The following is a 21,886-nucleotide window of genomic DNA, read 5'->3' as shown; positions in this document are numbered from 1 at the left end:
ATGAGGTTGAGCCAGGAGGTCTGGTTTTAAGAACTAGCTTTGACACTTCACTGTGCCACCTTCCTCAATCATGTACATTTCTTCATTTGGAAAATAGGCTTAAGAACTCGCCATTGAATGAAGAAATGCTTGGCTAGCTCATAGAGCTATTATGAGGAACCAAATGATAATGTATGTGAAAGGGCTTTGTAAAATGCAAAGCCCTAATGAAGTTATTTACTGTATAAATGGTAGTTATTCAGATGGAAGTCAAAGCCTAGTGAACTCTTGGGAAAGCCTTGTCAAGTCAGTTGATGTCTTTGAGAGAGTTGAATCACTGAGTTCCAGGTTCATGCATGTTATTGAAGACAGAACATCAGGAGCACCCCCTGTCACTCTTCAAAGTGCCCCAGTTTGGGTGACCATCCCCCCTACCTTCAGTTATCCCAACAGGTGGTTGAGTGCAGAGTATAGCTGCAGGTGGACTCAGATCAACATTCCTTTGCTCTGGAAACTGTTCCTTCTGACAATGTTAGATCTACCAGGAAATGATGTGAAATGTTCACGATGTTAATTTACCTTCTATACCTTGATTTTGTTCCAGGGAAAAGTGATGTGAGGATGGAGATGACAGGGAGACAAAGAATTCAGAAAATTCACTATTTTAGTAAATAGTGAATTGAACTATTCAATTCCATTTTTTTCCTTTTTGGAAAGCTAGCTTTAAATATGATTTTTAAATTACTTTTTGCTTATTAAAACTGTGACTGCCAGCATTTATATTTTTTTAAGTCTGTTATCAAATACAAGATTGCTATTCTTTTGCCCCATTGGTGCATGTTAGTGGAAGTTTAAAGGCTCTGAAAGTTAGTGAAGGTTGTTTGCTCATTCGTTCAACAGATACTCTTTTGAACTTACTGAATATTTACTGAATGTTCTCCTCCTGCCAGATATGGCCCTGACCACTGGAAATAAGCAGGGAACAAAACCAACAAGGCTTTGTTTCTCCCCACCCCCATTCACACCATTTTAATCTGCCACAAATATTATTGACATTCTAGCACCAAAGTGACTCTCTCTCAATGTAATCAGAAGGATGGAAACAAAATTTGAATGCCTTGGGGCGCCGGGGTGGCTCAGTCAGTTGAGTGTCTGACTCTTGGTTTCAGCTCAGGTCATGATCTCAGGATCCTGAGATGGAGCCGCATGTTAGGCTCAATGTGCTTGGCATAGAGTCTGCTTGAGATTCTCTTTCCCTCTATTCCCTACACTCCCTAAAACAAACAATCAATTGACCTTTAAAAAAAAAAAACAACTGAATGCCTTTTTCCCTTTACAATTTAACATTTTCTAGTGCCAGATTCCCAAAAGAATCAAAATCATCTAGCATATCACAATCACCATGTCCTAATTCTTTACTTTCTTAAAATCTGATTCCAAATGAGTAGTGATTATCATTTCAGAACTGACCTCAAAAGAAAGTCAGTGGGAAATTATTGCACTTGTAAGCATGGGCCTTATTTATAGTGATTAATTAATATATTTGTGCAGCACTATATACAGCCTTCTTTCTTATATATTATATGATCAGGCAAGATGCAGTTTGCTATACATAATGAGCATAATCTTTATATGAAACAATATTACAGAAATCATCTCTTGCACTGCTATTTTCCAACCATGTGTCTAAAAGGCAACTACTGCAGTGCATAATTGGATTATTGATACCAGTTACTCATTTGAGGCTCTCAGGATTGGTTTGGGTAGAAGAAGGTAGGTGAGTGTGTGTGTGTCCCATACATGGTTATTAAAATGTTCCTTTCAAAATTATTTCCAAAATTTAACATGAAATTTGGCATGTACTTGAAAGTAAGCTAGAAATGTCACATCCTTCATATTGATAGTCTGTGACAGAATTTATAAATGTAATTCAAAGTAGTTAAACTATTTTTTTTAAGATTTTATTTATTGAGGGCAGCCCAGGTGGCTCAGCGGTTTGGCTCCGCCTTCAGCCCAGGGTGTGATCCTAGAGACCCGTATCGAGTCCCATATCAGGCTCCCTGCATGGAGCCTGCTTCTCCTTCTGCCTGTGTCTCTGCCTCTGTCTCTCTCTGTGTCTCTCATGAATAAATAAATAAAATCTTTTTAAAAAAGAAAGATTTTATTTTTTGAGAGAGAAAGAAAGCACGTGAGTGGGGAGAGGTGCAGAGAGAGAGGGAGAGAGAGAGAGAGAATCTCAAGCATGCTCCATGCTGAGTACAGAGCACTTGGGGTTTGATCTTGCCACCTGGAGAGACCTGGCTCATGACCTGAGCCAAAATCAAGAGTTGGACACTTAACTGACTGAGCCACCCAGGTGTCCCTAAACTATTTTATAGGCTTTCTGTAACGTGCTTATGCATCTTTTTAAATAAAGTTGATTTTGAGTTTTATAGTTAAATAAGTATTTGTGAACAGGTAAACCTCATTGTTTAAGGAATATTACTTAAGTGGTAATCACTGAAGGTCTCTTCTGACTTCATTTTGACTTGTTCTCAGTTCTTTCTTGAAAATGCCATTTGCCATGCTATCATTTCTTTTCATCATTTCTTTTACAAGTGAAGTAAAACACCCCTGTGTATAATCCTTAACCAAGTGCCTGAGCAGGAGTCCACATGCACATTTTCAGATTTCAGAAGTAAACCTTTTGGGGCCAGGAGCAATGTTTTCTTATACAAAAAATATTTGAAATCTCCTAATCAGTAAATCTGAAAAGTAATCATCATAGTAATTACTGAGGTGTTTTTGGGTTTTGTTTTTCTACCAGTTTTTAAAAATTATATCTTGGGGATCCCTGGGTGGCGCAGCGGTTTGGCGCCTGCCTTTGGCCCAGGGCGCGATCCTGGAGACCCGGGATCGAATCCCACGTCGGGCTCCCGGTGCAGGGAGCCTGCTTCTGCCTCTGCCTATGTCTCTGCCTCTCTCTCTCTGTGTGACTATCATAAATAAGTAAAACTTAGAAAAAAATAAATAAAAAAATAAAAAATGAAAATAAAAATCATATCTTGGGGGCCCTTGGGTGGCTCTGTTAGTTAAGCGTCTGCTTTCAGCTCAGGTCATGATCCTGGGGTCCTGAGATCAAATGTCACCCCACCCCCAGTCTGGCTCCCTGCTCAGCAGGGAGTTTGCTTCTATCTCTCCCTCTGCCCCTCCCTGCCTTGTGCTGTCACATGTTCCTTCTCTCTCTTCTCTCTCAAATACATGAATAAAATCTTTAAAAAAAAATCATATCTTAAGTGAAAAGTATAATAGCCCTCATTCTTGCTCATGATCTCACTGCCAGGTTTCTGCTTGCTTTTGATAGGCCTTTATACAGTTTCTGTTGCCCCTCAAGGTACAAATTCTGTAACATTTAAGAGGCACTTTAGGATGTAGGGCCTTTGAATTTGTTGATAAAGCACTACAGTGCTGTCTAAAATATTGTTCCACTAGGTTTCTATTTTTAACGTGAGATCTTAAAAATATGTTCATTTAAGAGAGAAGAAAATAAACCTGATTTTAAGGTAATTATTATCATCATCATTATCATTATTATTTTCTTATTTATATAGTAGCAGAGTGTAGCTCTCTGTTGGGAACCCCCAGCAATGTCTCCCTTGAGTGCAATCCAGAGTCCTCACTGTGACCAGCAAGCCCTGTGCCCTGGCCCTTGCCTGTCTGGCCCCATTGCTTACCATCTCACTCCATTCCAGGCTCTTAATTTTTTTTTTAATTTTTTTGTTTATTTATGATAGTCACAGAGAGAGAGAGAGGGGCAGAGACACAGGCAGAGGGAGAAGCAGGCTCCATGCACCGGGAGCCCAACGTGGGATTCGATCCCGGGTCTCCAGGATTGCGCCCTGGGCCAAAGGCAGGCACCAAACCGCTGTGCCACCCAGGGATCCCCCATTCCAGGCTCTTAAATCTACCCACTTCTTGAGCACATTAGGTGCTCTTACTATCAGGGCTTTTGTGCTCGCTTTCCATCTCCTGGAATATCTGCACATCTAGCTGTATTGTTTCCATCAGGGTTTTGCACTTGAAAGTTACCATCAATTAGGCCTCCCTTGGCCCCTGTCTAAAATGTTAAACAATCCCTTCGTACCATGTCACAATCCCCTTTATTGCTTTGTTGTCTCTTAGTAATTGTCTCAATCTAACATTTACTACATTTCCCCCCTTTTTTTTCATTTTTATGTTTTTAAAGATTTTATTTATTTGAGAGAGCATGCTTGAAGAGGGGGAGGGGAGAAAGAGGGGAAAGCAGAAGAAGCCTATGCCCTGAATGCAGATCGTGGGATCATGACCTGAGCCAAAGTCAGATGCTTAACGAACTGAGCCACTCAGACACACCAACCCCCCCCCCCCCGCTTTTTTTTCATTCTATATCTCTTTATTTATCCTCTTTGTAAAATTCTCCCTGAGTAGAATGCAGTCCCCATGAGGACAAAGAGTTTTTATTTTTTTCTTGAGTGCTTTATTTTCAGCACATAGAATGATGCCTGGTGCGTCAACAAGTGTTCAATGAATGAGTTTACTGAGGCTTATGTGCGAGGCACCATAACTAAATACCATTTCGCTATTTCATTTAGTTCTTACAGTGATGTGAGATTGGTTCCACTTCAGTTCTGTTTCTATTCTCATTTTGTAGGTAATAAATAAAAATCTGTGAAACCCATGCCCTAATTAACTTCAGATTTAGAGAGTTGGTGAGTAACTCAGCCAAATCTACGCAGCAAGTGAGAGACAGAACAGGAAGTGAACTCTTGCCTGGGTGACTCCAAAGCTGGGCTTTTTACATCCAACTGATGAACATCTATTCAGTAGGAATTCACTTAGGATTCTATTTGCTGTTGAGGAACAGACTTTTTAAAGCATAAAAGTTCACTAGCTTAGAAACACAAAGCATTGTATATATTGTTGGATAGACAGTCAAAGGCTACAGTTATATTTTTACATCATAAGTTTTGGGGGAGAGCTGTGTGTCTTTTTATTTAATTTTTAGAAAATTTTTCCCATTTTTATTGAACTCAAACACCTATATTGTGAAATGATCACCACAGGTTAGTTATCATCCATCATCTCCTGTAGATATAGGAAAGAAAAAAAAAGGTTTTTTTCTTCTTGTGGATCCACTTAGGATCCACTCTTTCATATAATGTTTTTGAACAGGAGAAAAATGCTTGGGAATTCTCAGGAAAATTGTAGTAATAATAAAGTGTATCACTGAAACTATAGTCCTATAGAGCAATTTTTATAAGACACAGTAATATTTTATTCATCAAATTTACTAGACAAGAATCATTATTAGAAAACCTGCTCTTCTGCTCATGTGTTTTATCTCCTTTTCAGACCCTCCTCTCGTGCTACGGGTTGACGACCGGCAGCGGCTGGCCCGGGAGCGACGTGAGGAGCGTGAGAAGCAGCTAGGTATCCATCCCCAGTCCTCATCCAATCCTTCAGGGGCGCTGTTGTTGAGATTTTACTTTTCATCTCAAGGCTAATGGACACTTACCATTGAGCACATGGACATCACTATAATAACCATGCTGTCTAGCATGCCTTTATGAGTTGTACAGATGGATATGAAACAGAGTTTAGAAAGTGATCGAAACATAGGAACTCAATTTTAAGGAACAGGAAGGCCCAGCCCAGGATTAGGGTCATTTTGCTTCTTATATTGTAATCACAGTTTAATGTGGCATTGGAGAGAATGTGTATATGAGAGGCACACACACATACACAAGGACAGTAACCTTATGGTTCTTTTTTTATGTGAACAGTCATGAGACTGTGTACACTGCTGGGGTACTTCCTGCTTTCTATGTTAAAATAAGGCTGCTGTTGAATTAAGAGACAGATGCAACCAACATGCTGCCAGGAAGAGTCCAAGACCTAGTGCTGAGCTGTCTGATTTTTCTTTTGCTGCCTAAGGTCTTTGTGAAAAGTTAACAACTGTGGTACTGCCATATAATCACCTGGAGAGCTGTGTCCCCAGGACGACCTTACCAGGAAGCCAAGATCAAAGCACCATTGTCTTCTAGAATATTGAGCAAGGATGCTAGTGCTAACTCCTCCTTTACTTTGATGTCCATTTATGCAAATTGCTAAAGCAGGATACTCTCCTTACGTACCTTGGAAAGATGAAATGTCTGGTCAATGTGTCTCGGTGTTTCAAGAATGTCTCTTTTATTTGAAATTAGGACTGATTTAAGTTGCCCGCATGTTCCAAGTGGATGACACATAATGTTTCTAGAGTTCCACTGTGTTTTATAAGAGTTTATGTTTCAGTTGGAGAACCCAGCACCTGTACTGCATCTTTTCTATTGTTCTTATCCACACATTTGTGAAATTCATTGGAAGCTGGTTTTCAGAAGTCTTTTGATGTTATTTACTTCTTCCAACACAGGCCTTATTCTCTCCTTTGCCATAATTGTCATGTGAGCTCAGTTATTTTGCTGCCAAGGTCTTTTCGAGCTCTGCTGCTTTTATGCCCAGACTTTTGCCCAGGCTTGAAGTTTCCTGTTGCTGACAAGCTTCCCACAGGCTGGTAGGTTCCTGGAGGCAGGGCTGTCTGTGGCCATCAGGCTTCTGCTTTCCCAGAAGTGCTCTGCAGCCTGGATATCTTCCTCCTGGCAGCTATGCCCACTGCTCTCTGATTCAGGCTGGTTTGACAAGTGGATGAGAAACGGAGGAAAGGCAGAGCTACCCAAGCAGAATGAGACTCCAGATGAGCAAAAAGAAGGAACTGCCCACTGTTTTGAGATGGCTGGTATTTGCATTCTGTCTTTGGATCCATCCAGGATTAGTCCTTGAGTCCTCTCCCCTCTCTGCCTCATCCAGCTGGGTCAGGTCTTACACTATCAAATCTCTCCTTCAAGTTGCAACGTGGATTCCTATCTGTTTGAGCAGAAATAGTTCCAGAGCTCAGGACTCTACTCTTTTATGAATGAAATCCCATTGTGAATTAGCTTTTACAGATTAACTCATACCTTCCTGTTTGGGTTTGTTTTTCAAAGCCAAGCACTATTAGTGTTCTTGCAGAATGCATGAACATGAAAGTCAAAAATTATTTTCACTTCTTATGCTATAAAGTTATAAGACCTTTAGCTTTGGGCCTGTGCACGCCTACAAGTTGCCTAACTTTGTATGTTGAGCAGCTCGATTTTTGTCTTAAGATGAAGCCCCTTATTTTAATTCATATCCACAGGGCAGAACATTACTTACTAATTTATAAATTCAAAAACCTAATTAGCCAAGTATTGTGTTCAAAAGATAGAGATTGAGACCCAACCTTCAAGGACTACCAGTCGTGTAGTGGGGCAGGAGATAAACCCACAGCGATTGTAATAGGAGGTGGTGTTGAAAAGGTGTGCACATGGGTTGGTGAGAACCCACAGAAGCACCTAACCAGTCTACAAGTGTCATGTGCTATGAGAGTTTCCCACTAGAGGTTGTAGAAGTGCTATCCAGGAGGATGGAAGAGACTGTAAAACAGTGATGCAGGGATAGGTGGGAAAAGGCATTTGCTAAAGAGACCCATCATGCTCCTTGGATTATATCATATGGGTCAAAGTAATTTTCAGATGATTATATTATCATGTTATTGCAACTTGACTATTTTGGTGAGCCAGCATATAATATACATAGTTTATTTTTTCTTTCTTATCCCTGCCATGTTAAATATCATAGTTTCCTTAATTCTGATCTTTTATTGTTGTTGAAAATCATAATTTTAATGAAATACATTAGTCCTAATTTTTATTTTTTATTTGCATTAATTGTATTTTCTTTTTAAAATTTAAAGCAGTGTCTTTTTGCCTAGTTTTTTCTATTTAAGCCATCATAGCAGCAACTAAATCTTGAGAGGCTCTCTTCAATCTTCATAAAAACATGAGTAAACATACATGTAAGCACACATACATAGATTTGTAAAAGTGTCATCTAAAATCTATCATCTAACTTAAATCGTGCCTTACAGTATATGAAGGTGATTTCCAAAAAAATCTTTAGTACTAAAAATCAGAGGGCACACCTGAGCAACTACCCTTAAACTGTGCTTTGCAAAAACTAGAATGACAGTGGAATATTTAAAAAGAAGGGGTGAGGGCAGCCCTGGTGGCTCAGCAGCTTAGCACCGCCTTCAGCCCAGGGCGTGACCCTGGAGACCCGGGAGCAAGTCCCCCATCCGGCTCCTTGTGAGGAGTCTGCTTCTCCTCTGCCTGTGTCTCTGCCTCTCTTTCTCTCTGTGTCTCTCATGAATAAATAAAAAATAAATTAAATAAATTTAAAAAAAGAAGGGCTGAGGGGCTGTCACTCAATAACAGAGCTTGGACTGTGCTTTTCAAAAGCAAAAACAGTTGGGAATACCAACTGTTACCAAGCTTTCGAACTTTAAAGCTTTTCAAGTTAAAAAAAAAAAAAAAGATTGGAATACATTCCATAAATTCCAATAAAGCAGTTTTTTTAATGATTGGCCATGGTGATTGATTATTCACTGTTGGATGTAGATTGAAATTGACATTGAAATCATTAAACATTTTTGTTTTAATCCACATTTTTGAAAAGGCAAGGTAGGAAGAATAAAGGTCTTTTTGTTTTGGATGGCGTGTCATGTTTGTACTATTTTGCAAACAGGGAGGACCTATTAATAACTTTCTGTGGGTTAAATCTCTGAGTCATGCTTTAATGCTTTTATGGTAGGATTATATCATGTGGCTTGTTCTTTCTACGTTATCCTTCAATTTATCACATAAAACCAGGCTTAATTCTTCACTTTTGGGACTGTTCCGTCCATTCAGGTGAGCACACATACTCTGAAGCTTTATTTTTCTGTCTTAAAGCTTTAGTGATAATGAAGGAATCTCCCTAACTACTATTCCATCTGATTCTGTTCAGGCCATTCCTTCAAACTCCCTTCTCTTGACTTCTGTATCTTTTTCACCATCGCTCTTCCAAGCTTTGATTTTTTTTTTTTTTTTTTACCTAAGGGGGAAAAATTCATTTGTCCTCATTAGTTTCAACTCTCCTTTTTTGACGACATGGGTCCTCTACATTATTTTTGCTCATAAGATAGTAGATGCTTCCCCATTATCTAAAACTCAGCTTCTGTACAACTAACTTCCTTATTGACTTTCGTTCCAAAACTGACTCCTGTGGGTCATTTTATGACTCCTATAAGCCCATTGCACCAATATTTTTCTGGCTCCAAGAAATTCTTTCAGCTGTTTTTGGTATTTGCACTGTTGCTGGAGGCACTGGTATCTTTCTGACTACCAGTCTTAGCTGTTGGACCTTTTGCCTTATAAAACATTTTTTCTCTTTGTTGTCCCAATACTAGGCACTGACTAGACTCCACCCTGACCTGTTGGGCCATTTGAAGTTACCAGAGATTGGTTGGACTTAGCCTTGTCCTAAAGCTGGAGCTTCAGCCGTCTCTAGCCTAGTGGGCAGGTGGGAGTTGCTACCTTCTCTCTGTCCCTCAATCCAGTTAGTCATGAGAATAATTGACGCTATCTTCAAACTAAATCTCAGGTCCATGCCTTTGAATTTGCTGCCGGTGCTGTCATCCCCATCTAGGCCTTCATAAACTCATGTCTTAATCACCAGAACTAGCTCATAGAAGGCCTTCATTTCTCCGGCTGTGTTACAGTTAGCACCCCTTCCCTCTTTTTGAAGCCCTTCCTAGTTTTCGTGGCCTTTCATGTTCTGGAGATTTGATCATTTTTTCACTCTACAGTCTATTTTGCATAACATATTTTAGCTCAAATTCTGATGCTGTTTTATGCCCTACTGAACTTTTTCCTGGTTGGATTTTATTTAACTTCCTGGTTGCATCTATTTTAAACTTTTAAAGGGTGTGACTGACTATAATTTTCTAATTCTTTGTATCCCAATACATGACATGGTACTAATTATTAAGCAGGTAGTGAATATTTGCTGTTTCTTTACACTTTCATGAAGTCTTTCATGAAATAATAATAAGCAGAAAAACATTTTTTTTAAGATTTTTATTTATTTGGGAGCATGAGAGAGAGAGCACAAGCAGAGAGAAGCAAATTCTCCACTGAGTGGGGAGCCCAACTTGGGGCCCGATCCTAGAACCCCCAAGATTGTGACCTGAGCTGAAGGTAGACACTTAACCAACTGAGCCACCAAGGCACCCCCAAAAAACATTCAACATTCCATTATCACATTTAATAGCAAAATAACACCATGGTTACACTTTTAATTGTGCGGGCCTGCCATAATTGTTAATGTAATTTATTTATTTTTTTAATTTATTTATTCAGAGAGAGAGAGAGAGGCAGAGACACAGGCAGAGAGAGAAGCAGGCTCCATGCAGGAAGCCTGATGTGGGACTCGATCCCGGGTCTCCAGGATCACACCCCGGGCTGCAGGTGGTGCTAAACTACTGCGCCACCGGGGCTGCCCATAAAATGGCATTTATTTTATTTTTATATCATGATAAGTTAACTTAAGGAAGGAACTAAGAAACTCTAGAAAGATAGAATAGAGGATTTTCTTTCAGCCAGAGCACATTTAAGCATGTCCTTAATATTACTCTCAACATCTGAGCATGTGTATTTTACTTACTTGTTTATTGTCTGTCCACCCCGCAGTGGGACATAAGCTCCACAAGAGAAAATATTTGTGTCATTTTGTCATTTCTGCAGCCCAGTACCTATTAATAATGGTGCCTGGCACATAGTTGATGTCTGACCATTGCTGTTGAATATTAAATGAATAGTAAGTCTATGCGTGTTTATGTAAGTAGAGATGAATACAACAGGTGTACTGCAAATTAGTTAAGACATTACCAAATTATGAGATAATACCTACCTAATAATAATGGTTCAATCAAACAAGTCTTAGATTCTTATTAACTGTTTTCTCACAGGAACAAGGACACAAAGGTCATCTATCCCATGGTTATGCCTTAAAACTGTCTGATTTTTATGTATGTTATAAAACTAATAGTCCTACAATGTGTTGACAAATTCAAGAGAATATATAGGGAATGTTTAGCAAGTGAATAGTCTTCTGCACGCGGGGAGATACAGAGTTCCCCCTTTTTAAAATGGTACAAATTAAGTTTGAAGTACTAGCATGAATAGAGTCACATTCCCAACGGGGACTTCAATGACATCATGAAAGATTATCAGAGAATTATATGATTGATTCATATAGCTCATGAAGAAAAATTTGAGTTTAAAAAATCTTTTCTTCAATTTATTCATAGGGGTTTTGTAGGTAAGTTCAAACTTGTACAAGAGATCTGTCACAGAGTGTTAGAAATCACTTAGATAATATAGAAAAGATTTTGACCTGTAAGCTAACGTCAGTTAGCTTATATTTGAGTTTCTTTCTGTAGATAATTTTACTAGACTTATTTGCCCATCCAGTCATAGCTCATTTACTTTGCTTTTTTTTTTTTCCTTCTTTAAATCTTCTTAATCTCAGTGCATTGTCAACACAGGGACAGCATTGTTAATAAGAGCATGGTCAAGAGATAAATGATCATTTGAGCCTGGCTTGAATGTTCATCTCAAAAATGCTGGGGGATTAGGACTAATTAGTAAACAACCAGTAATGCTGTAGTGATTAGAGTCACAAGTGAAGCTGTCCCTGATTTCACATCTCACATTATTCGATTAGCACAGTCGTTGGTTTTGACAAGACTATCCACAAAAAAATACAAGCTTTGGGAAGGCATTCTTTCCAAACCAAATTGCTACTGGGTAAAACTTTGACAGACCTGTGGTTAATCTTGGCATCTGGTCTCCTGAAGTTGTCCCCTAATGAACACAGTGTACAAAAGCCCTTAAGACTGTCAGGCAGGCTATGAACAGCTTAAGGATCTGAATACATGGTAGTGGGAGGGATGTGGACATGAGCACATAACCACAGTATCGTGATTCAAGCTCAGGACTGGCCAGAATAAATGCTTGTTGCAGGGTGGATTTGGTAACTCAGAGGCTGAAGCTTTACCATAAAATGAATGAATCATTGTGACTAAGCAGCCATTATTTCTTTCTCTCAAATTGTCTTTGCCTTTGAGGCTGAAGATGAAAAGATCTCAAAATCTGAAAAGTAGGGATCTTGTAAACAGATGATGATAAAGACTGAGTAACATTAGAAGATCAGAGTCTTCACATCGGGTAACCAATTTACTCCAATCTCAAGAAGGAGTTTAGTCCCTGGAAGGTGTTACAAATCATGTCCTTCAACATAATGGCTCATTGTTTGCTTCTAGAGGCAGACAGTCCAGAGTTTGAGTTCCATCTTCACCGCCGACTTATTGTGAGACATCAGGCAGGTTACATCACTTCTCTGTGTCTCAGACTTCTCATAATAAAGTGAGTTTAATAGCAGTGTCTACCTCACTGAGTGGCTGTGAAGATAATGCCTGAAGATCACTTGGTGTCAGCACAAAGTAAGAGCTGAAGACATCTCACCACGGTGATGATGGTGAAAAGATGAGGATGGCAGGCCACGTGATGCCAGATACTGACTTAGATGCCTAGGATTGAAGAAGCCTAATGTTTCTGAGCTAGGGGAGGCAAAAAGGAGGGGGGTGGTTATATTTCCTGGTCCAGGAGGCTCAGTAAAGCAGCCAGGTAAGGAAGATGGCAACATTTTTTAAGAAGTGAAAGTGGGTAAGGGTTGAAATAACTAAAAGATTCCAAGGACGACCATTGATTTGTATGCTTTGGCAAAACTCCATCTACTTTAGCAAAGAATGAATGCTTCTTTAAGCCTGGCCCTGTAGGCAGGAGTCCTGGATTGTATTGTTGTCTTATATCAGAAGTCCTCAGCCCGTGTATAAAGGAAGGCTCTTGGTAGTCCGCAGGCATAACCTGCTATCCCGACCACTCAAGGACATGTGTGGTGGTCATCCTGCAAGGTTCCACTTGTTACCAGGCAGTTCTCCAGTATACTAGTCCAATGAGAGGTGAATGGAAGAGTTTAAGTGACTAATTGAGAAAGCTTGGAATTAACACTAAGGCCTACTGGAAGTCACAGTCCTTTAAGTCTTCAGCTTGTTCCTCAGATTTACTTTGAAATTGGAAATGCAGGTAATCTCAGTAATTGTTGAGATAAAGCATAAAGATGAATATACTAACACTCAAAATCAAAACAAAAAGAAACCTAATTGTAATCCCACACACCTCAAAGGTAAAAACAAAAAAAATCAAGTCCCAGGAGTTAACTGGAAAAGATCTTGGAGATCATTTTGTATATACTCTCTAATTAGAGGTCAGATAGGATAGGTTGGCTCATTTTCCCAAGGTCACACAAAACTAGTACCAGAACCAAATCCTGAACTCAGATATTTGGCACTTGTCACTTTTTGATTCTTCATTATATTATTGGCTATAGCTGGTACCCAGTAATACCAGTAACCAATTTGTATCCTTCCAATATCTTAATATGAAAGTGAGACAACAGCCCTGAATGTTTCAGAGATGAAGTGATAATATTCCCTCATGTAGTAAGGGCACATGAATGTAGTAGTGACATGTACTCCCACAGATGTAAGCCTGCTCAGAAGCACCAAGCTGGGCACTAGACTGTTGATTGTGGCCGGGACGGGAAGTCACTCAGCCCACGAGTGCACTGTCCTACCTTTGTTCTTCCCATTAGCTACATCTCCTCTATGGCAGTACAGCAGGAATTAGGCTGATTGCCATAAAGATTCACTCATGATAATGATCTATATTTTCCGAGTCCCTAACTGTGCATGTGGCACTATGCTAAGCACTCCATTTTTCCTGTGAGACCACCTAGACCCTGTAAGGAAGATGGTGCCCTTGCAGTTTGAGAATACAAGACCACACAGGTATGGGTGAATGAATCCAGAAGTAATGATTAAGACCCTTGGATATGTTCTAGTTATGAAAAGCACTATAGTAAGTGGAGGGAAAAAGGGAAAACAGTGAAAAAAAAAAAAAAAAAACCTTTGCTACCTGGAAATCAGAATAGAAGAAATACTGAAGTTTATGGTAGATGTCATAAAAGCAGCACTGACACACACACACACACACACACACACACACACACACACACACCGCCGAAGAGTCAAAGCTCCTGAGGATCTTGAGGGCAGTGTTCCTCCAAATGCCATCAGTACAGCACTTGGGATCACCCAGGCTCACCTGGGAGGTTTGTTCAAAATTCAGATTCTTAGGCCCCATCCTAGAATTGGTAAATCTGAATATGAGGGTGAGAGCCCAGGAATTTACATTTTAGCCAGTACTCCTCCCCCACAGATACACACACATACCCCCCCCTCCACATGTGATTCTGAAATATATTACTTGTAAGACCACTGCTTTAACGGATGGATCAGTTTGAATAAACAATGATGTCAACTTTCTTAGCAGAGCAACAATGGGAGCAAAGAGATGGAAGAAGCATGGGTTGTTTGGAAGGGGCAGTAAGGGGAAATAAGCATATTTAGAATTAAGAGGCTATTTTGGAGAGCAATGCAGAATAGGGCCACAGAAGGGTATTAAGACCAAGTTTAGAGAGGACTTTAGAAATCAGTGGAGTTTCAGTTTAATGTGAAAATAATGGCAAATATTCATGAGCAAGAAAGTAGCCTAATGAAAAACATGATTTAAGGAAAATTAACCTGTGACCTGATAAACTCTAATTTTATAAATTTACTTTAGCAGTTTTAAAAAATATTTTCTTAACATTCCATAAACTTGTTTTTCTTATTTTGTCTTTTGGCTTCTGGAATATCTTAAAGGAAAAGAAAATACTACATTCTTAAATATCCTTAAAGAATCTGAAGTTTTCCTCAACATGAGGTATAAAAGTCAAAGACTATGTAGTTTGAAAGCAAAGAGTTAAGAATAGATATATCCTACTGCCTGTCTTAAGGGTTCAGGGTACGAATCCATTTCTTTTTCTGCCTGTGATTCTCATCCATTGTCAGTGGAAGTATAAATTGGTGTGACCTCCACAGAGGATTATATGACAGTAGCTATCAAAATTTTAAATGTATATTCCCTCTGATTAAGCAATTCTACTTCTACAAAGATGTGTTCACATATCTACAAAGGTCATAAGAGTACAATGTCACCCAAGGTCTGAATTGATAAAATACTAGAAACTTAGATAATTTATCAGTATCTGATTATATTAAAATAAAGTATGTGGGCAATGGAATATTACATAGCCATTAAAAAGGCTATTGGATTTATGTTTTATGTGTTGATGTGCAAATATCTCTAAGATATTTTTTCAGTGAAAAAAAGCAAGACTCGGAGCAGAGGTGTACTATATATACTACAGTATGCATGAATTTTTATCTTTTTTTTTCTTTTATATTTATACAAAAGGTAGAAGTGGAATATAAAAAGGTCTAAGGTTAGAGGAAAACCTTCATTTTGCCTTTTAATATTTTGTACTATTTAAGCTTCGACAAAAGTCTATCACTGTATATCTACCTTTTTAAATGAACTAAAATGTGTGGTACCATTGAAAGCCTGCCTGTAAGGTATTCCCATATAAGAAATCCAAAAGATATTATGTGCACAAGTGTGTGATCACAGTAAATTCACCTTTAAAACATGTTAGAATGGGGCACCTGGGCAGCTCAGCGGTTTAGCATCTGCCTTTGGCTCAGGTCAGGATCCCAGGGTCCTGGGATCGAGTCCCACATCAGGCTCCCCGGAGGGAGCCTGCTTCTCCCTCTGCCTTTGTCTCTGCCTCTTTCTCTCTGTCTCTCATGAATAAATAAATAAAATCATTTAAAAAATAAAATAAAGCATGTTAAATTATGTTCCCCATCTGTTACTTTCAATGTGCATTCTCAGTGTTTTTTTTTTTTTAAGATTTTATTTATTTATTCATGAGAGACAGAGAGAGAGAGAGAGAGAGAGAGAGCAGAGACACAGGCAGAGGGAGAAGCAGGCTCCATGAAGGGAACCCAAAGTGTGACTTGATCCCGGGTCTCCAGGATCACGCCCTGGGCTGAAGGCGGTGCTAAACCACTGAGCCACCCGGGTGGCTCTCAGAGTGTTTTTATTTATTCACTCATTCAGCAAATATTTATTGGACACACACTATGTGCTTTTACTAAAGTAAATTTTCAACTTGGACCTGAGAATTTCTTTAGAGCCCTGGGCATTTAAACTTGGAAGAAATCTTGAAAATCAATTTCCACATCTTTTGGGAAACAAGAGAAAACTAAAATTCAAATGAATTTGTCTTAAGATCTCACCACCCATTAGTAGCAGAGCTGGGAGAACCCAGTTGTCTCTGCTACCACCCTGAGTGATGTCATAAGACAAACCCATCTTGAATTGTTCTTGCCTTTTCACACAAAGTCAATTCAGATTGCTTTCAGTAGATTTGTCTCCTCAAATGAACAGCTTTGGAAATATTTAATGGTAGCAGAAATGCAGAATCTTTGATAGTAAACATTTAGAGGAAACAAATGTTCCGAATTTTAATTTTTTTCTCTTAAGAAGTAACATTTTAACTTATATCCCATGTATTATTCTCAAGGTTTATGCTCTAAATTTTGTTTGGACCCTTTTACCAACAGTATTGTTAATAGCCCATATTAAAGATCTCTTCAGTTATCACAGATCAAGGAAGCATTATACTAAAAAAAAAAAGTTTTGTGGGGTATGTATTCCGCTAAAATGAGGAAGGACCATGTGTATGTAAAGGAGAAAAGAAACACTCTATCACTGAACAATATTTTCTGCATTGTGCATTTTCATTCAGCCTGTGATATTAATAGATTTATCTAACCAGAATGTTGTGGGCAAGAGCTGCTTATTTAGTCTCACATCACTTAGCTTACTCAGTGTGATAAATCTGTAAGGCATTTAATATATCTTTTATCAGCTATCAATTTTGGGATTTTCTCCTCAATTCTTTTAATACTTTCAGAGAACCAATGCTGTGTTGAAACAACTATAGTCACAGGCTTTTGATGTGAAGGATATCACATTTTTTAAGAGGAGAGAGAGAGACAAATGGTACTATTGGTTATAAGAGCATCATATCAGTAATCAGAATTGAGACCAGAGCATGTGATGTATGCATTATTCTGTTGTACTAACCTACCAAATTAGAGGACTGTAGGGATTCCCAAAGAGTAGAATTTAGTGTATCTTCTTTGACCTCATTGTTATCAGAATAAATTATGCTAGAAATTAACAGTGGTCCTTTTTTCCCTCAAAATTTAAGGAAAGCAAAGGTCAGGTTTGATAAATACAAAACCCAAGAACCCATATTTGTTCAATGTGGGCCATTTATATACAGTCCTACCTATAAAACTTTTTTGTTTTTCTGATTTTCAAGAGAGAGAGTATGTGTATATGCAAGCAGGGTGGAGACGGGCTGAGGGAGAAAGAGAAACTTAAGCAGGCTCCAAGCCCAGGGCAGAGCCCAGCAGGGGGGCTCCATCTCACAACCCTGAGATTATCCCTGAGCCAAAATCAGGAGTCTGACATTTACCTGACTGAGCCAACCAGGCTCCCCAATACCTGTTCAAGTTCTAAACCTGCTTGTGTTTGATTTCCATTGTTTTTTCTTCCTGAAGCTGCGAGAGAAATAATCTGGTTAGAAAGGGAAGAGCGAGCCCGGCAGCACTATGAAAAGCACTTGGAAGAACGGAAGAAGAAACTAGAAGAACAGAGGCTGAAGGAGGAGCGGAGGAGGGCTGCTGTGGAGGAAAAGCGGAGGCAGAGGCTGGAGGAAGACAAAGTAAGAGGCTGCCGTGGGCAGCAAATGGGAGGTCTATTTCAGAAATTCGAAACCTTCCCTTAAGGTGCTGGTATGCATAGCAACATTAAGTAATCAGTTTTATAGATAGTCACAGCTTCTAGGGAGGTTGGGGTATGGAAGGCAGGTAGTGAATGGTGTAATTGTTACCATTATTTTCGCAAAAACTTTGAAAGCCCGGGCCTTTGGTCTAGAGCCATAACTTACCCCTGTGCAGTTCATCTATACGAAAATATGGAGAGGACTCCAAGGAATTGGATTTCTTTAGGGCTTTACTGTTTACATTTTCACATAGATTATCTCATTTAATCTTTACTCAACCCTTGAGTGTTGATATATCAGTTTTTGCAAAAATGAACATGCAGACTCAGAATGAGTAAGTCGTGGAGTCAGGATTACCCACCTGCTCAGATTCTGAACTGCATTTTTTTTTTTAAGATATGGTACCACATTTGTTTAGCATCTGCTTAACCTAAGACCTGTATCACCATGCTTACATGAATTGATGAAAGCACCACACTCCTGGTAGCCATAACAAGGGTTGTTTATATAAGTACCTGTCGTTTGCCAAGAGCTTTACCAACTGGGACCTGATGATTTCAGTAACTCGATGATTTCAGTAACTCTCGCAGGTTGATATTACTCCTACCCTAAGAGAAGGTATAAAAGTTAGGAAGTAGGAGTACTAAGATAGAAATTCCAGTAGTGCCTTTACTCCATTCTGCCTTAAATTGAAGAAGTCTCAAACAACCAGATCGAATCTCATCATCCACTCCTCTCTTCCATTGAAGGAACGCCATGAAGCTGTTGTAAGACGAACAATGGAAAGGAGCCAGAAGCCAAAACAGAAGCAAAACCGGTGGTCATGGGGAGGCCCTCTCCATGGGAGCCCTAGCATCCGCAGTGCAGGTAACAAATGGTGATGCTTTCAGAATCCCTGCTTTCTTCCTGGACCGCAAAAGGGCAGTTGCTTCTTTTTTTCTAAGTCTGTGTTTCCAAAACAAAAATCAAGCTGAAATAATTAAACTATAATTAAATGATGCTCCTATTGTTTGAGGATAAGAGGGTGATGAAGGTAAGAAGATAAAGTTCTCTCCCTTAACACCGGCTGCTTTTCCTTTTTGTTACATAATTCCTTGAAGAGCTAGAAATCTATGCAACATTCCTAAGTAAACATGTGGTTTCCACTCTATGTTATTTTAAGTAATCATTTGCATTAAGATTTCAGGATTATGGAATAAGTTAACTGATTTTTTTTTCTAGAAGAAACATAGCAGTATTGACTGATCATAACCAATAGTATGAGCTTGTGTATTTGGACCATAAAGCATGTGCAGCATTAATGCTCTGCCCAAAAAAGTGCAGGTTCTGAAACTAGAAACCATGAATGTCTCAGCCATTCCCTCGTTCTTGAATGGACATAAAGTCATACTGAAATTTGGACTTAGGGAAAGGCTTTATTTTTGTACTGTAAATTCAATACACCTCGAATTTTATATAATGTGTCAGTTCTTTTACATCTGTGTGAGTCTAATGACATTTTTATTATTATTATTATTATTATTATTATTTACTTTGAAAAATCATTGTCTTACATTCTGTCCCCAGGTGGTTTTGTTGAATCATCATTCACCTTTCTCGATTTAGCAGGCCTGGACCACCACTTCACAACTCTTGGTGGTACTAGAAAATCTGGTACAGACATCCCTGTGGTTGCTGATTGCCTGACCTATAGCTAGCACCTCTGACCTAGGAACAACAGTTCATCAATAGCTGAACCATCACTACCTTAGTCATAATGCATGCTTAATACCCTATTGCATAGACCTAGATCTGGGATATGGCACAGTGTTTCTTAAGTGTGATGATAGAACTCTGGTGACTTGAAGGTGTTGAAATAATGTAATGACATATTATGTGTTTACTTTCTCTTTAAGAGATCATTTGGGGGGAAAAAAAAACCTTTAAGAAGTGTTTTTTAGTTAATAAATTACCTGGGATCAAAGTACATCCAGTTTGTGCTCTCACCTCGCGAACATCCCCATCCCCACTGGTCAGTACTGCTGTTTCTGCTCTTAGTTTTAATCTAAATAACCATGAATTTTTGTTTGCTCTGTTCTTCCATTCCTAACATTCAGTGTATCCAATAGAACCCCTTTATTTTAAAAATTCTAAAAGTACATTACCACAACTTACTTTCCTATGATGTTGAACTATATTTGAAAACACTTTTTTTCCCCCTTGGCTTTTAATGACCCAGTGGTACTTTGTAGGGCACATGTCAAATCTGTACTCCTAAAGCTCATTTATGTGTGATATTTTATTCTAGGGGCAGTTTTACATATATATTCTATATAAGAATATATATTTTTATAACCTTATTTTTCTTTTACTTGGCTTCATCTTTTACTTGTGTATGGCAGAAGTATACTCCATTAGAAGTTTTCAAATATTTTTGAGGGGAAATACAGTTGTTTAGTTTTAATTCTTGGTTCCACACTCAGCATTCAGTATATGATCTTTATTTCTGCAACTTGGAGCAAGAGTAACTCATGCTGTATTTGTTAGCACTTGGAAAATATCTATTTTTATTATAAGGGCTCTGAATTAGAGAAAATTGCTACTAAACTAGAATTCAGAAGTTTGAAAAGGAAAAAAAAAAAAAAGTTTGAAAAGAACTGGAATTTGCCAAAATTCTCAAAGGTTGCAGTAATCTGCCGTGATCTTAAGAACAGTAACTGGTCTTACTCCTTTATAGCAATTACTCACTCAGAATGGGCAACCCAGTCAGTGTTTGCTGATCAAAAAACAGATCTTAGGGGATGCCTGGGTGGCTCAGCAGTTTAGCACCTGCCTTCAGCCCAAGGTGTGATCCTGGAGTCCCAGGATTGAGTCCCACATCAGGCTTCTTGCATGGAGCCTGCTTCTCTCTCTGCCCCCACACCACCCCCTCTGTCTGTCTCTAATGAATAAATAAAATCTTTAAAAAGAAAAAAAAGGGGGGGGATCTCTGGGTGGCTCAGCGGTTTAGCGCCTGCCTTTGGCCCAGGGCGTGATCCTGGAGACCCGGGATCGAGTCCCACATCAGGCTCCCTGCATGGAGCCTGCTTCTCCCTCTGCCTGTGTCTCTGCCTCTCTCTCTCTCTGTCTCTCTCTCTCTCTCTGTCTATCATGAATGAATGAATGAATGAATGAATAAATAAATAAATAAATAAATAATCTTTAAAAAAAAAGAAAAAAACATCTTAGAAATTAAATTTAATCCAGATTAAATCTGTGTGTTGCCTTACGGCTCACTCATCAACTTGCACTGGTTTGTAAATTTTTTAAACTGATTCTTTCAGAATCCTTTGTGAATTTGTATTTTGTTGAGTGAGAAAAAGAAATGATTAAAAATGATCTTATTAAGTAATATAATAAGTATGCATTATACCTCTATAATTTTCACCAGGCAGAGTAGGCCTGCAGGCAGACACAATGTCCCCTGACTAAAGCTTAACATATAAAAACAGTATCAGAAAATGTATTGCTGTCAGTCACCCAGAAATGACTTTTGTTACCCTTCCTTGTGTCCCTGGGCCTTACATTTCATCATTAAGATCTTCCTTTTGATACATTATCCTTAATCTTCAGGATTGCTCCAAGGGCCTATCAGTTAAGTGTTAATTTACGTCACAGGCGTGATGTCTGTGTTTGTTTGTTTTCTAATTGAGTTGCTTCAGCCATACAAATACATCCTAGTAGAGATAGGAATGTCTGATGTTGGTAGAAAACTTGTTTATCCCCATACACTATAAATAATGGCCAAAAATGGTTATTCTGTGGAGGGAAGTTTACTGTAAAATGTTGACTAGCAGTGTTACTTAGACATTGATAGACCAATGATAGAACTGGGTTTTAAAGGCATATACCATGAGGAATACTTTTTGTTTTTAGTTTTAGAAGAAGCTAACAATGGTAAACAAAATATGGCAAAGCCCTTTTTAACTTTGGCAGTCATCGTCAAAACAATCTGTTTTCCCTTCCTGAATAAATATAATGAGATTTTTTAGACTTTTACTCTATTTAGACTTTTATTTGGGGAACATGATCTATTCTAGTGAGGATGGCTACCACCTGGTTCCACCATACAGAC

General features: G+C 38.8%; 1 protein-coding gene across 9 annotated transcripts in view; it reads left to right on the top strand.

The window, feature by feature from the left end:
• The window catches only part of MAP7 (microtubule associated protein 7), a 172,636-nt gene that overhangs the window by 115,774 nt on the left and 34,976 nt on the right, over positions 1–21,886 (top strand). For all 9 annotated transcript variants that reach the window (XM_025422375.3, XM_025422378.3, XM_049112990.1 and 6 more), the window contains 3 exons: positions 5,350–5,427; positions 17,570–17,733; positions 18,543–18,660. In XM_025422375.3, the coding sequence (XP_025278160.1) occupies positions 5,350–5,427; positions 17,570–17,733; positions 18,543–18,660 (360 nt within the window). The remainder of the gene's footprint in view (positions 1–5,349; positions 5,428–17,569; positions 17,734–18,542; positions 18,661–21,886) is intronic.

This window comes from Canis lupus, chromosome 1 (genome assembly GCF_003254725.2).
Source record: "Canis lupus dingo isolate Sandy chromosome 1, ASM325472v2, whole genome shotgun sequence".
NCBI lineage: Eukaryota > Metazoa > Chordata > Mammalia > Carnivora > Canidae > Canis > Canis lupus.
Note: the sequence above shows the minus strand (reverse complement) of the source record. Positions and strands in the feature narration are given on the sequence as shown.